Consider the following 15,817-nt stretch of genomic DNA (forward strand, 5'->3'; position numbering starts at 1 on the left):
TAAGAAGAGATCAGGGACTCAGAGAAGGAGCCTGGACAATAAGATATCAGAAACTAGGCAAGAAATAGGGATGGCAGAGATTCAAATCCTGTGTAGACCCCCATGTCTGGTCTTATGGGATCCATAGATCTGTCTTAAGTGATATGAAGACCCTCCAGCTGCCTCCTTTCTGCTCTGAGCACGGTGCCATAGGGGTGGTTGAAAGGAAGGCAAAATCTCTCACTTAACATAAATTGGTGGAGACATTTCCAGTTAGTGTCTACAATGGCTTATATTGGGGGGCCATTCCTAGTTCTCTGACCTTAGCCACAAGAACCTTGGTCCTATAATCATTCAGGAAATCGTGATTAAGCACTTAATAGATGTCAGACACGGTGCTAGTCCAGTTCTCTACTTCAAAGCAGATTCCTAAGCTCTGGCTCTTGGGTATGCCATTCTCTCAAGGGTGTGGTTCCGCTCCATGGAACTAATCCAGAGCCACAAGAATCCTATTTTCATACAGTCCTTTCCCCAGACCTGATTATAGGGGACAATTTAGGCTATTTTGAGAAGGTGGGTCTACCACTGCTTGAATCCTTTCTAATCATCTGTCTAGGCTACCGAAGACAATTTGTGGTACTCACTTGTCCCTGAAAATTTGAAAGCTCATTTCTCCATATGTAGACTATATTATTTTTGCCTTTGGCACTTTTCTCTGTCTCTGAACTCTCCTCCTCTGATCTCATTGCTGGCAAAGCTGAAGCTAGAGCTGTGATAAGCCCAGAGAAGTGTGCCCGCCCCCTGCCTGCCTGCCTGTCTTTGAAAGATACCTTCAGGCTGCCGCTGTACTACTGGGTCACAAAACCAGCGTCCACCATTACAGGCAGAATCGTTTTCAAGTCAGTTCCTACCTTGGTGATTTTTACCCCCTCCTTTTAACACCTTCCCCAGCAAATCCAATCCATCCTCTGGCTTATCTGGGTCAGCAAGAGTCTGATTTTATGCATGGCACTGTCAGACCATAAATCCGCTGCAGCTTTGCCTCTCTATCCAGCCTGCCTGCTTCTGTCAGCATCAGCAAAATACAAAATAGAGAAAATAAGCCAGAAAGGCTAATAACACTCATCTGAATAAAATAATCTCTTTGGCTGCCTCAGTTCATTTCATTTTAATCAAGGTGCCAGGAGGGAATTTAGGTTAAAAAAATCCAACCTCCTTGTCACAAGTTCCCTGTCCAACCATCACTTAAATGATTCCTTTTTATCATGCATATACCTTTTTTTATTCACCACATAGTTATATGTTCAATAACATATATTGAATGATGTATTCAACTCTCTGGGTTTTGCCTATCATCACAGATACGTCTGTTTTTAAAAGTGAGAAATTATATTCTGCTTAGATGTATTGATAGTTGCCATCTCTCTATGCAGATTGGCAGGTTTGATAGGAATTCTGAGACGGGGATGGGGGCTTAGTATAAGTTGCTGAAGCATCTAGGGTTCCGGCAATCTGGGCTCCCTTTGGATTCCTTTCTGTCAACCTCAGCACACAGTTCCCAGTGTGGAATGCAGGACTGATTGTTCTACCTTGTCCTTTAGGGAAAAGACAGTGGGAGGTTAGAATCTGCTCTCCTGTTGGTATCTCTCTCACGTCTTCCCAGAGACTTACAACTGCTTTGTTAATTGCCTGTTGCTGCTGTCGTACTCCAACCATTATTTGCTGAAGGCTGTGCATTTTCAGCAGGCAGCGATCTTGGCCCTGGCCCAGAGCCGGGTGAGAAGCATGTTGGAAATTGATGAAAGCTGAGTCCTAGTTTGTTTGGAAATAAAAGTAATAATATTTCTTCACATTTGTATAGTGCTGAACTGTTGGCATAGTTCTTTTGCATCCATCATTTCATTTGATCCACACAACAGCCCTGAGAGGTGAGCAACTTAGAGACTGTTGATCCAAAAGGAAACACACCTCATTATAGCAATGCAGAAGCTCAAGCTATATTCCAGCAATGCCAGTCTCATGCCATGCATTCCATCTGCACAGCCATGAATGTAGCAATTATTAATTAAATGGCACCTTAGGTCAGGAGAGCTTCCAGGATTTTACAACCATACTTTGAAGATCTTTAAGGAGTGAGATGTATACCAACAGGGCACGTGTCCATTTTATAGATGAGATGATCAAAACCAAACAGAGGGAATATGGAAAAGAACCATAATAGAGAGGCCAACTTGGACCTCTATGGACTTGGCTCTTCACCATGGATATTTTAGAGAAATCCCTTTAAGCGCTTGTTGCTAAGTTTGTTGAATGTCCATAAATAGTCCAAGTTGAGGGAGAAAAGCTGGGCTAATGTCTTCGAAGCTAATGATTCAACTGTGTAGGTTTATCTCTTTCAGTGCATTTACAGTGATAATGTCTTCTGCAGATGTACAGGCAGCATGTGACTTTCCAGGTCTCCTTTCTTTTGACTCCAGAGTCATTCCTTCTGAAGTACAGTATGATGTTTTCTTGATCTTCCTCCTGAAAAAAATTTTAAGAAAAATACTCCTAGATATTTTGTCTGCTTTTTAGGGATTAGTTTTTGAGGAGGTTTGCAGCTGTTCAGCACATTCCTAAGGGATGCAGACCCTTTCCTTTAAAGGCCCAAGTATTATACAACCTAAGGCTCTGGGGGTGGGGAAAGTAAAGAGACTGTGCAAACAAATGATAGATGGAAAAGATATAAAGACAAATTTCAATCTCCTAACCAAACGAAGTTCCCTTGGCTCCAGCGGTCCCAAATAAAATGAGGCTGCAAAGCTTCTGGAGCAGGAAACCACTCTAGCAGAGCCTTAATATGCTCCCTATGAAATCACGTCTCATTGCCTTGCTTATTTTCCAGCCTGAAGTGTGTTTCGTCTTTGTTCGTGTTGGCTGGGAAAATTGTCTGTATATTTGTGATCCCCTCCTCCCACTTTCTCTCTACCTTACTTGCCCTACCACCACCCAAAAATAAATAAATGAATTAATTAAAACACCTCAGTTGAAAGGAAGAATATGTCTGAGAAAGCTTACAGACTCAAAGGACCAGAAATATTGTGTGAAAAGCTGCATTAATAGTAGGAGAGGCTGTGAATTCCTAGAAGAAACAGACAACAGCATCTAGTGCTGGTTTTTTAAGCATAGACTCCTTTCTTAAAATAAAAGTCTTGCATAGAGCCTGAATATATGAAAAAGATCAAAGCAGTATTTTTATTGGTATAAATCTACTTTTAAAGTACAAATTTATACAGTACTTATTATATCATCAGTCAATGAGAACAATGAGGCTGTTTTCATGAACTAAAAATATTGAGATCAGGATTATGAATCAGTTATAGTTTTATATTCATTTCAGCATCTGGTTTTGGTTTAGGTAGCCCAATATCAAGAAAATTCTGATTAGCATAGATGAGTTATTGTAATCTTGAGCTTTAAACTGATTTAGATGGAAAAAAGAAGATATTTTTGTTTTAAAGTTGAGTCATTATCATCACCTAGCAGCTATTCCCCTTCATAAATATTAATTGGATAAGCCCCAACATGTATAATAGGCATTGCAACAACTGACAATGAGATGGTATGATTATTTTTTCACTACCCAACCATAGTCTAACATGAACCCAGCCTAGGCCCTTGAGCCTTCTATGGCATGTGATTAAACCTTGCTGCTGTGTGTCAAGTTATAGGCTCACCTGTACAGCTTTATTGGAGGAGGTACACATAGGCTTGAATGAAAAAATAAGCCTATGCAAAGCTACATGTATTCTAATCAATAGCATATTGTTCAGAAGTTCCAAGGCATACAGTGATTCTTTCTTCCAGGGTTTGCATAAAACAATGCTAGCAGCCTGCGACACATTGTGGTGGTATGTAATGCAGGGAAACTGGGTCCTGGGTCTCTTGCCCACGTCAGTAAGGGTTGCTCATGTGAATGGATGTGTCACCATTTTTTAAATTGAAATGTGATTTTCTGCTAATTCCAGAGTGTCTCAGAACACAGTTTAAAAGCTCCTGCTCACTGAAGCCAATACTAATACTGTAACTATTGCACAAAATGCTGTAAGAATGGAAATAAATACATATGGTAAAAGTACTTGTAGCACCTTGCAAGTTCTATTTTCTTCTTTTTCTTTTGTTTTGAGACAGAGTCTTTCTGTCACCCAGGCTGGAGTACAGTGGCATGATCTCAGCTCACTGCAACCTCCGCCTCTGGGGTTCAAGTGATTCTCCTGCCTTAGCCTCCCAAGTAGCTGGGATTACAGGTGTGCACCATCCACACCCAGGTAATTTTGTATTTTTAGTAGAGATGGGGTTTTCCCATATTGGCCAGGCTGGTCTCGAACTCCTGACCTCAAGTGATCCACCGCCTTGGCCTCCCAAAGTGGTGGGATTACAGGCGTGAGCCACACCTTACAAGGTCTTGATAAAACTTATTAGCATTAAGTGATAAGGCATTTTATTTTAAAAGATTTCTACTGCCAGCCATCCTCTTTATTGACCCACCTTTGTTCACTCATCCTTTCTTTTGAGGACACCCTGGGGATATGTGCTCTGCATCCTTTCCCATGGTGTTAGGTTGGTTTTACCCCCTCTGCTTCCTCTTTTGATCTGCAGTCTACCTTTCTGAGCTAGCTGGCCCTTTGTCTGTACCACCATTAAAGTTCTATTTTACTATAGGTCTTTCTTTGTCTCCCTTACTATATTGCAGCATTCGTACTTTTATAACCACTAAAGCCCCTAACACCATGCCTTGTTCATTTAAGATACAAATGTTTGTACATTTGTGGAATTGAATTGTGGCATCATTTGTGTGTATGTAAAGTGCTATAGGGAAAGAACCTGTATAGAAACCCCCCCATCCATGTTCTCCTTTAAGAAACAGATTTAAACCAATTGTCAATGTAAAGTCTCATGAGATTTGCTCCTTTAAAAAGCATGCTTACTGAGGACATGGGTATCTTGCCGAGAGACACCACTTGATTAAAATGTAGATTAGATTATTTAGAATTTTGTAACTGAAATCTAATTGGAATCATTTTGAAAGTTTTCTTGCAGTGGAAACATCAGATGCCATGGAATGCATGTGTTCAAATATCTTACCATTTTGAATTTAGAATTGTTTCCTGTTCACTTTTTTTTTCCCCAGATACTAAACATTTTGAAAGGAGTAAATTAATATATGTCTCTCTTCCTCTCAGCTAGTATATTTTTGATTTCCATAGAAATCTTTCAGTTTCTCTCAAAAGGTAAGTGTTGTCCCAGTGATTGGCACTCTTAAGAGTTAGTGATTTTGGCTACAGAAGAGTGATGCCTGGGGCAGGGGGTGGGGACCTGGATACAGGTTTAGAACATTTTCAATTTGGACTCTAATATTAATTGGTTTGAAGTAACTTCTTGGTTTGGGTTAGACAGATATTTGATTTGTCTGATGTTTTCTGAAGTCCAAGTAGGTGTGGCATGATAATTTGTTAATAGCTTTTACTACAGAATTGGAAAAGCCTAAGTTGAACTTCACCCTTTACAAATCACAAAGTGCCTCGCCTTTAGTGCTGAATGGAGGCAGTACTGACTCAAGAACTAAGCTACTCTCAGCTCACTTTCTTTGTAGTAGCAGTTTGACTGGAGGGAGGAAGAGAGGAAAGAGGGAAAGAAACAGATCATAAAATTATTTGCAGTGAATGAGAATACTTGCTTTGCAGTTATAGGCTTGGTTTGAATTCTGGAATTGCCACTTTTTAGCTATATGACCCTGGGCAAAGTGTTTAAAAATTTTTAGTCCACTTTTCCTCATCTGCCATATGTGGTTAATAACACCCACCTCATCAGGTAGTTGTGGGGTTTAAGTCAAACAACATGTATAAAGGGCCCAGATATGTGTACAGTATCCCTTGATAAATAGTACTGCAAATTATTCCTACTTTTGTTTTTCTCCTTAAAGAAATCCAACTTCCAAATGTAGAACTTTCTGTTGCTTAAGTTAATACTGCGTTGGCAATCAATAATTCTTTTGGATCACAATGTTTTCATTAGAAATGAGCATCTAGGGCCAGGCATGGTGGCTCACACCTGTAATCCCAGCACTTTGGGAGGCCAAGGTGAGTGGATCACTTGAGGTTGGGACTTCAAGATCAGCCTGGCCAATATGGTGAAAACCCATCTCTACTAAAAATACAAAAATTTGCTGGGCGTGGTGGCAGGCGCCTATAATCCCAGCTACTAGGGAGGCTGAGGCAGGAGAATCTCTTGAACCTGGGAGACAGAGGTTACAGTGAACCAAGATTGTGCCACTGTACTCCAGCCTGGGCGACAGAGTGAGACTTTGTCTCAAAAAACAAAAAAGGAGTACCTTGGTTTAGCACTTTACTGCTCCACTCAAGCTGTAGACATTTTAGGAACACATATGTTCAGGTATGGTTTGTGTTCTTGATTGTATGGGACATGAGATTATGGCTCAATAAATGAAATCAAAACTTCCTTAGATATGTTCTGTGGAACTCCAGAGTTTTCAGTAATGTTTTAATGGCATACGTCTCCAAAGTTGCCTTTATTAAATCCTACAATGGATAAATTTGTGGGCATTTTGTAGTGCTGTAGTGATTTTTGTCTCTAGACAAAATCTCTAACTTTGGTTTCTACCGTAGAGATAAACCAAATGACTTAGTGGCTAAAGTGATGGACTTCAGAATCACCTTAGACCTGGTCTAGCCAGACAATGCAGAACTGTTGTTCTAGTCCCTGGCACCCTCTTACTTGTTGTGTTAGTCTTATTCGCTGTAGACAAGTGACAACCTCTGTTTTCTAAAAGCTTCAGTTTTCTAATCAGTAGAAGGGGGATAATGGTAGTTCTTTTCTTGCAATGAAATGATAGAGCTTAGATGAGATAATACGTATAACGCATTCACCAAGTTCTTAGAACATAGTAGGTGCCTGATAATCCTGTTTCTCCTTCTACATCCCCTCTTCCCCCTCTCTCCTTCTTGTCCTTATTTTCTCCTTTTTTCTCCACTGAGTTTTTAGAAAAGGAGAAAACTAGAGAGGTGAGCTTCAGGAAAAATATCTTTATTTCTGGATTGGCTTTGATTGCTGTGATTTTAGGACACGGACTATAGTTGTAGATATTGCCCTGGCTGCGTATCAACAATGACTTCTTTTCCTTGATGTTTCTCCACAGGAAGGATCAGAATGTTCTCTCTCCAGTCAACTGCTGGAATCTCCTCTTAAACCAGGTGAAACGGGAAAGCAGGGACCACACCACCCTGAGTGACATCTACCTGAATAACATCATTCCTCGATTTGTCCAAGTCAGCGAGGACTCAGGAAGACTCTTTAAAAAGGTACAGAGATATTTCTAGTCACAGAGGTTCTTGGGTGGAGTAATGACACAATTTTTGAAATTCTGTTAGGTATTATGTTGATTACCTGGGTGACAAAATTATCTGTACACCAAACCCCTGTGACATGCAATTTACCCATGTAACAAACTTGCACATACACCCCTTGAACCTAAAATAAAAGTTAGAAAGGAAAAATAAAAGAAAGAATATCTTATTGGCCCACTTCATAGGCTTTCCACTAGTCATTCCCTACTACATACTTGTGGAGAAAAAAATATTTGAATTGGCATTCCTTTCTTCCTTTCTGAGCTGAATTAATAGTAGCCTTGGGAAAGGAACATTTGCAAGGTACAAACCCAGGACTGGTACCATAATTCATAAGCTGCATCTATTAACAAAAACTGTGTTTTGGGAAGTTTCCTTAAAGTGATTTGTGAAGCTTTTGAGCTTAAGCGGCCAACAGTGTCATTTTATGTTTTCCTATTCTAGTTCATTTAGCAAACTTATATACATTTATGTTTTTAGTTTAGTTTTCTTCCCAGGGTCTCATTTTGGCCAAGGTAAGCTCATAAGTGTGGTTATTCTTATCGTGATGTGTCTTTGTCTTTGGGTCTCTGAATGCTTTCGGAACTCAATTGTTATCATACTTCCTTGGGTATAGGTTGAACAATTTGACTAAGGAAAACTCAAAATAATCATGATAATCTTAAGGAGCCAATTCACCTTACCTGTCAATGATGGACCTAGCCTCTTGAAAACCCAGGAAGCTCTTTTCTAAGCTGTCTCAGCTTGAGCTCAAAGTGGAATCATTTATTCATGAGGTTTGGTTACAAACAGCGGTGAAGGCCCCAGCCATTGTATATGATATGCCATGTCTACCATTCAAGCGTTGACATCCCCGGAAGACTTTTCAGAAGGCAAATAATCTTCCTATAAGTTATAGGTAGAAAAAGGTGATAGAGCGCTATTTAGAATTCATCAGTTTCCAGGTGACAAAATCCATTATTAAAATTTGAAAGTGTGAGAGAAAAGACTGGTAAACAGGATTGTAGTCAATACAGTCAAAGCTCTTTTTTTTTTTGAGACAGAGTCTCGCTCTGTCGCCCGGGCTGGAGTGCAGTGGCCGGATCTCAGCTCACTGCAAGCTCCGCCTCCCGGGTTCACGCCATTCTCCTGCCTCAGCCTCCCGAGTAGCTGGGACTACAGGCGCCCGCCACCTCGCCCGACTAGTTTTTTGTATTTTTTAGTAGAGACGGGGTTTCACAGTGTTAGCCAGGATGGTCTCGATCTCCTGACCTCGTGATCCACCCGTCTCGGCCTCCCAAAGTGCTGGGATTACAGGCTTGGGCCACCGCGCCCGGCTAGTCAAAGCTCTTGATCAGCTTTCCAATTCTCAGTTAGAAAGTTTTCCAGATTTCACTAGATCTGGAATTAATACCCCATTTTTTTCTGTAATTACCAGCCTGATCAAATAACTGATTTGGAATCTTCCATCTACCTAATTGCATCCGTGAAGGTGCTTTCCCTGTGTCTTAGAGACAGAATATTGAGGGTACAATCATCTGTCGAAGAAAAGAAGGCAGAGAAAGATAACTCCTCCCAGAGCTCACTGGCTACTTTTAGTAGCCCGGCTGTGCTGTGGTTGGGGCCACACTTCATTTCGGGGTGAGGGTACTTCTCACCATCTCCTCCATGGTTTCCAGCATCAGCTTCAGCTTGGTTGTCATTAATTTGAATTATTCTGCAATACTTCATGATGCGTGTGTGTGACTAAAATTAAAACTTATTTAGGTGAAATTTTGACAGCTTGTCTCTATGACCTTGACAGCCACTTTTAGACTATCTCAAGAAGGAAAGGGCTTGACTGATAGTTTCCTCCTCCGTTTTCTTTGCTCATCTGAGAAAACAACTTTTATAAAATCTGTTCACCTAGCTAGACTTCACCCAGTCTCTCAGCTCCCTTTTCTCCCAACCTTAGAAGGTTAGAGAAAAACCAAGCTGAGAGAATTTAATAGCCTCTCCAGATCTCAGAGATGCTTATACCGAAGGCAGCCAGATATCAAAGCCACAAGTGTTCCTGACTCTTCAAGTGCCCCATGTATATTTCACCAAAGGACTAGGTACATGGCACGTATACAAGGTGTGGGGCGTATGACCTCCATGAAAAAAATTTGTCTGTGAATGATATTCTTAGCCATGCGCTCAGGGTTGACTTCCTTAAGCTGTGTATTACTATGCTAGAGTGCGAGGAAGAACTTATTTCTCACAGGACTGTTTATATATTACATTTCACCGAAGAAAAGGATGCCTATCATAATTTAATAGCTATATGCATTTTCACAAACTGACTTCACACTTGTGTAACCAGCACCCAGATCAAGAAATAGAACATTTCTGTACCCTAGAAGCCCCCTCATATTCCCTTCGAGTCATCTCCCCACCCTAAATCCTTAAGGATAACAACTGTCTTGACTTTTAACAGCAGAGATTAGCTTTGCTTGGTTTCATACTTTATATAAACAGAATTGCACAGTATGTACTCTTTTTTTGTCTGGTTTCTCTCAATATTATGTTTGTGAGATTTATTCATACTGTTGTGTATAGTTACAGATCATAGGAATTTCTCTTGATCTTTGTAACTTTGGATCAATTAAATTGTAGTCGATTAGAGACATGCCAATGATTACTATCCCACAGCATTAATAATTTATTTTCTCCTTCCCTTGTGGGGGAGGTCCCATGTAGGCAGAAAACTCTTAAGTTAGGAGCTGGTTGGCAGATCATAAAAATAGATTCAGCCAAGCATCGTGGCTCATGCCTATAATCCCAACAACTCAGGAGGTCAAGGTGGGAAAAATGCTTGAGGCCAGAAGTTCAAAAACAACCTGGGCAACATAACAAGACCTTGTCTCTAAAAAAATTTAAAAAGTTAGCTGGGCATGGTGGCCTGTGCCTGTAGCCACAGCCACTTGGGATGCTGAGGCGGGAGTATTGCATGAGCCTAGGGGTTTGAGGATGCAGTCAGCCGTTATCATGCCATTGCACTCCAGCCTGGGCAACAGAGTGAGACCCTAATAGTTTGAGGATGCAGTGAGCTGTAATCATGCCACTGCACTCCAGCCTGGGCAACAGAGTGAGACCCTGATAGTCTGAGGATGCAGTGAGCTGTCATCATGCCACTGCACTCCAGCCTGGGCAACAGAGAGAGACCCTGACTCTTTAAAAAAAAAAAAAAAAAGGCCGGGCGCGGTGGCTCAAGCCTGTAATCCCAGCACTTTGGGAGGCCGAGACGGGTGGATCACGAGGTCAGGAGATCGAGACCATCCTGGCTAACACTGTGAAACCCCGTCTCTACTAAAAAATACAAAAAACTAGTCGGGCGAGGTGGCGGGCGCCTGTAGTCCCAGCTACTCGGGAGGCTGAGGCAGGAGAATGGCGTAAACCCGGGAGGCGGAGCTTGCAGTGAGCTGAGATCTGGCCACTGCACTCCAGTCCGGGCGACAGAGCAAGACTCCACCTCAAAAAAAAAAAAAAAAAAAAAAAAAAAATTGATTCATTCTATTTTGGCTGGGTAAAGAGCCTCTCTGCTTTCTAGTAATGGGCAAAGAAACATTCTTCATACCCCACCCCAGATTTTTAACCTCTTTTGTTTAGAGTGTTATTGCACATGAAGAATTAGAATCCTACTGGTTAAGATAGTATCAGATAAGAGTCCTAAGGAATGTCCTCAGCCATTCTATAGTTACATGAATCTTCCCCGGGATTTGCTTTGTGCTATCAGAGGAGACGCCTTTTCCAAGTGACCCTTTCTCTTGGGCCTAGCTCTGCTATTAACTGTGAGACCTTGGACAATGACTTCTTTTTGTGCCTCAGTTCCCTAAACTTTAAAAAAAGAGTGTGGTCTATATGATCTCCATGGTGCCTTCCAAATCCAGGATACCACAGTTCTGTGACGATAAGGGAATCTTACACTGGGGGCTTCCTTCCAGTTGTTAGGTTACCTTTGTTAAATTGTGATAGGTAAATTGTAATCCCACAGATAAGGACAAACAAAAGTGGATATGGGTGTGGAGAGGGCTAGCTTCAGCAAATGAAGACCAAATTTCTTGAAGAATGAAGCATTACTTCAGGTGCTGATATCTACAATGTCAGCAACCACGAAATACCAAATTGGGATCCAAATATATAAAATAGATATATTTTACTGGTAAATTTGGTTCCAGTGGCAAAAGGAGCCATTTCTCTGGGGACTTAGGCTTAGAAAAGATACCTTAATTTCTGGTATGGCTGTACACACCTGTGCTTTATGTGAATTTGAGTCTGTTTGTCACTAGCCAAAGTCAACATTTTAAAAAATCTTGTTTTAATGTATAAACTTAAGGATTCACTGAAAATATTATGATGATAGAAGTCATTATATTTTGAACCTGTATGTGCCAGGTATTGTGTTAAGCACTTTATATGTATTATCTCCTTTAATCCTTACCATAATTTTATAAGGTAGTTACTATTGTTACCATCGATGTTTTATGAAGGAAGAAACTATGGCTTAAAGAGATTAAGCAGGCCAGGCACAGTGGCTCAAGCCTGTAATCCCAGCCCTTTGGGAGGTCGAGGTGGGAGGATCGCTTGAAGCAAGGAGTTCGAGACCAGCCTGGGCAACATAGCAAGACTGTCTCTACCCACCTCCCCCCGACAAAAAAAATTACAGGTGTGTACAGATGGTACACACCTGTAAGCCTAGCTAGCTAGGAGGCTGAGGCAGGGAGGATTGCTTGACCCCAGAGATTTGAGGCTGCAGTGATCTATAATCATGCCACTATACTCTAGCCTGAGTAACAGACTAGAGTTTTGTCTTTACAAAACAAAAAAACAAAAACAAAAAATAACAGAGGGCTGGGCGGGGTAGCTCCACGCCTGTAATCCTAGCGCTTTGGGAGGCCAAGGTGCGCAGTTCACCTGAGGTCAGGAGTTCAAGACCAGCTTGGCCAACATGGTGAAACCTCGTCTCTACAAAAATACAAAAACTAGCCGGGCAAGATGGCCAGTGCCTGTAATCCCAGCTACTCAAGAGGCTGAGGCAGGAGAATCACTTGAACCCGGGAAGCGGAGGTTGCAGTGAGCAGAGATCATGCCATTGCACTTCAGCCTAGGCAACAGAGCGAGACTTCATCTCAAAAAAAAAAGAAGAGAGAGAGAGATTAAGAAAAATGAAAGGAAGCTAGTGTTTAACTCCAGTCACCTGGCTCTAGAATCCAACATTTTCATCTACATACTGTATTAGGATTCTCTAAGTATGTTGTGCAGAGAAGAGAAAATCCTGGATTTTCTCTTTTTCACTGAATTCAGATATTTCACTTATAGAATTAACCTGATTTTTTCTTTTGCACATAAACCTTCAAAGGGTATGGAGATGTTGAACATCAACATTGGATTGTTTTTCCTACCTGGGGTTGGGGCAGGCAGCTAGAAGTTGGGAATGAAATAGGGCAGCATGTTTACACTCGCCAGGGACAAAATATCTCTGCCCCCTGTAAGAGGGAAACAAGGACTCATTAAATGTGAGAGCTGGCCCAAAATCTGACTCACAGCTAATTTAGCTAATTTAGGGATGTCAGGGTGGCTGCACAATTGGCCCCTCTATGGTATTGAACCCCCTTAAGGGATGCTCCTTGCTAGCCCTCTGGTTTGTGGTAAGGTCTGCTGGGACATATTTTACATTTTGCATGAAGCCATGTTGGAGATTCTTTTAGCTAAATATAACATCTGGAGAAAGTAGCCTCCTGTCCACAGCTTAAAAACAGACTGACTTTGTCTAGGACTCCAGGGAAAATTGAGCCCGTTTGGTGCTCCTGACATCTCCTTTCATGTAATGAAAGCTCAGTCTGTCTAACCTCTGTTGGAACCAGGGTTTGGGCAAATATTATTGCTGCCACCTTCATTTGTTTAATGCGGTGGCTTCAAAAACTATGCCCAAAAACCACCAAGTTTGGCTCCCATCTGCCTGTGGTCTCCATGAGGGGCATGTTCTAAAGAAGCCCACCAAGAACAGATATAATTTTTCCCACTTGCTCAGTTTAAACTGAAATAAACTTGGGTGTGCTTTTTCCTACAGCAGAGAGGATAATCCTGTTTTCTCTTTTTACTTAGCTGGAACACACTAAAAGTACCTCTGACTTTGCTTTCTCAAATCCCTGTTTCTAGCCCTTCATAGCTGCTCACACTTAAGCTTGGAAGCTGGTCAGTTCAGACAGTGCTAAGACTCAGTTGCATCCTTGTTTTTACAGCACTGCAGTGAACTGTACTCCTGTTTTACTGTTAGGACTCTTAAGTTTCTATGGCAAAAACTTAGGTTAAATTGAAAAAGCCAAGTCAGATTCCCTGTAGACCAGTAGCTTTCAACTTTGCCTGAGCATGAAAGTTACTTGGGGAGTTTTAAAAAAATCTTTGTGACCTTGAATAAACAAAGGTTTCTTAGGATATAAAAAGCATGAACTATAAAATTTTATAAAGGATAAATCAGACTTCCTCAAATCTTGGACTTTTGTTCTTGGAAAGACTTTATTTACAAAATGAAAGACAAGATGCAGACTATGAGAAAATACTTGTATATCTGACAAGGACTTATATCAGAATATAGAATAAAGAACTCTGAGAACTCAGTAATAAGACAGACTGCCCAAATTTTTTAAAATGGGAAAAGGTTTTAATGAACATTTCACTAATAAAAATATATAAATGGCTAATCAGCACATGAAAATATGCTGAATATCAACAGTCATGATGGAAACGCAAGTTAAAACTGTAAGAAGATATACCATAGGTTCACTAGGATGGTTAAAATTAAAACATCTGGCAATACCAAGTGTTAAGGAAGTTGGCCAGAACCCTCATATTTTGCTGGTGAGAGTGTGAAAATGGTACAACCACTTTGGAAAATAGTGGCAGTTTCTTATGACATTAAATATGTACTTGTCATATGACCCAGTAATTCCAGGTATTTATAGGCATCTACCCAAGAGAAATAAAAGCATATGTGTAAACAAAGACTTGCACCTGAATATTCATAAAGTTTTGGAATAGGCTGAGTAATGCCCCCCTCAAAAAAAAAAAAAAAAAAAGGTGCATATTCTAACCTCTGGAACCTGTGAATGCTGCCGTATGCATGTAATACTTTGCAGATATGACTAATTTGAGGATCTTGTGATGGGGATATTTATTATGCTTGATTAGCCAGGTGGGCTCTAAATGCAATCACAAGTATCCTCATAAGAAGGAGATTACAGATAAAAGAGAGGAAGGTCATGTGATAGAAGCAGAGGGAAGCAGAGTCATAGAGAGAGGATGCTATGCCACTGACTTTGAATATGGAGGAAATGGCCATGAGCCAATGAATACAGCTCTAGATGCTAGAAAAGGCAAGGAAGCGAATTCTTCCTGAGAGCCTCCGGAGCAGAAGCAGCCCTGCTGACACACTGGTTTCAGCCCAGTGAAGTTGGTTTTGGAGTTCTGACCTCCAGAACTCTAAGAGAACAAATGTATGTTGTTTTAAGCCACCGTGTTTGCAGTAATTTGTTACAGCTGCCTTAGGTACTTTATTCATAATAGCCCAAACTGGAAACAACCCAAATGTCCATCAACAGATGAATGGAAAAACATATTGTAGTGTATCCATATATTAATACTACTCAGCAATAAGAAGGGAAATGCTGATACAATGTAAATGAGGTCAAAAAACATTATGTTGATAAAAAGAAGCCAAGCACAATGAGTACATTCTGTATGATTCCATTTCTATAAAATTTTAGAAAAGACAAATCTGATCTATAGTGATAGAGAATAGATCATTGATTGATTGCCTTGGGGGCAGGATGGGGATGAAGGATTGACTGCTGAGGGACACGAGGGAATTTGTAGGGTTTTTATAGCCTACATTATATAACATTTTAAATGATGCTTTATAACATTTTTATAATGTTACATAATCTTGATCATGGTGGTACATTAGACAGAATTTATCATATTGTACAGTTAAAATGTGTACATTTTATTATGTAAATTATGCCTCAATAAAGTTGATCTAATTTAAAAAACACCCATGCCAAGACCCTACCCCAGCACAATTGAGTCAGAGTCTGTGGAATAGGGCCTGGGTGATTGTTGCCTACAGCCAGGACTGAGAATCCCTGCTGCAGTGTTTTCCATCTTGGGGAAACTGCAGAGCATGGAGAATATCTGATGCCCTAAGATCCTGTCTCTCTGTATGTGAGCCATGTTTGCCTCTGCAACAGACAGAGTTAAAGCATCTAGGCTAGTTTCTCTAGGCAACCCATTGTGGTTTCCTACTTTATTCTTGGAGGGTGATGAAGGGTGAAGTTAGCTTCAGATAAATAAATCTGGTGACAAAGGGTGAATCTGGCTTCCTTCACACTGCAGGAAGTGGGGAATGCATGAAGAGTGCTGAGGAAGGAATGTAAGAG

General features: G+C 40.8%; 1 protein-coding gene across 10 annotated transcripts in view; it reads left to right on the forward strand.

Annotated features, from left to right (window-relative positions):
• SRGAP2 (SLIT-ROBO Rho GTPase activating protein 2) overlaps positions 1 to 15,817 on the forward strand; it is a 255,006-nt gene that overhangs the window by 127,601 nt on the left and 111,588 nt on the right. For all 10 annotated transcript variants that reach the window (XM_033198076.1, XM_033198071.1, XM_033198073.1 and 7 more), the window contains exon 4: positions 7,175 to 7,337. In XM_033198076.1, the coding sequence (XP_033053967.1) occupies positions 7,175 to 7,337 (163 nt within the window). The remainder of the gene's footprint in view (positions 1 to 7,174; positions 7,338 to 15,817) is intronic.

The sequence above is a fragment of the Trachypithecus francoisi genome, unplaced genomic scaffold (genome assembly GCF_009764315.1).
Source record: "Trachypithecus francoisi isolate TF-2019V2 unplaced genomic scaffold, Tfra_2.0 Lachesis_group5, whole genome shotgun sequence".
Classification (NCBI taxonomy): Eukaryota; Metazoa; Chordata; class Mammalia; order Primates; family Cercopithecidae; genus Trachypithecus; species Trachypithecus francoisi.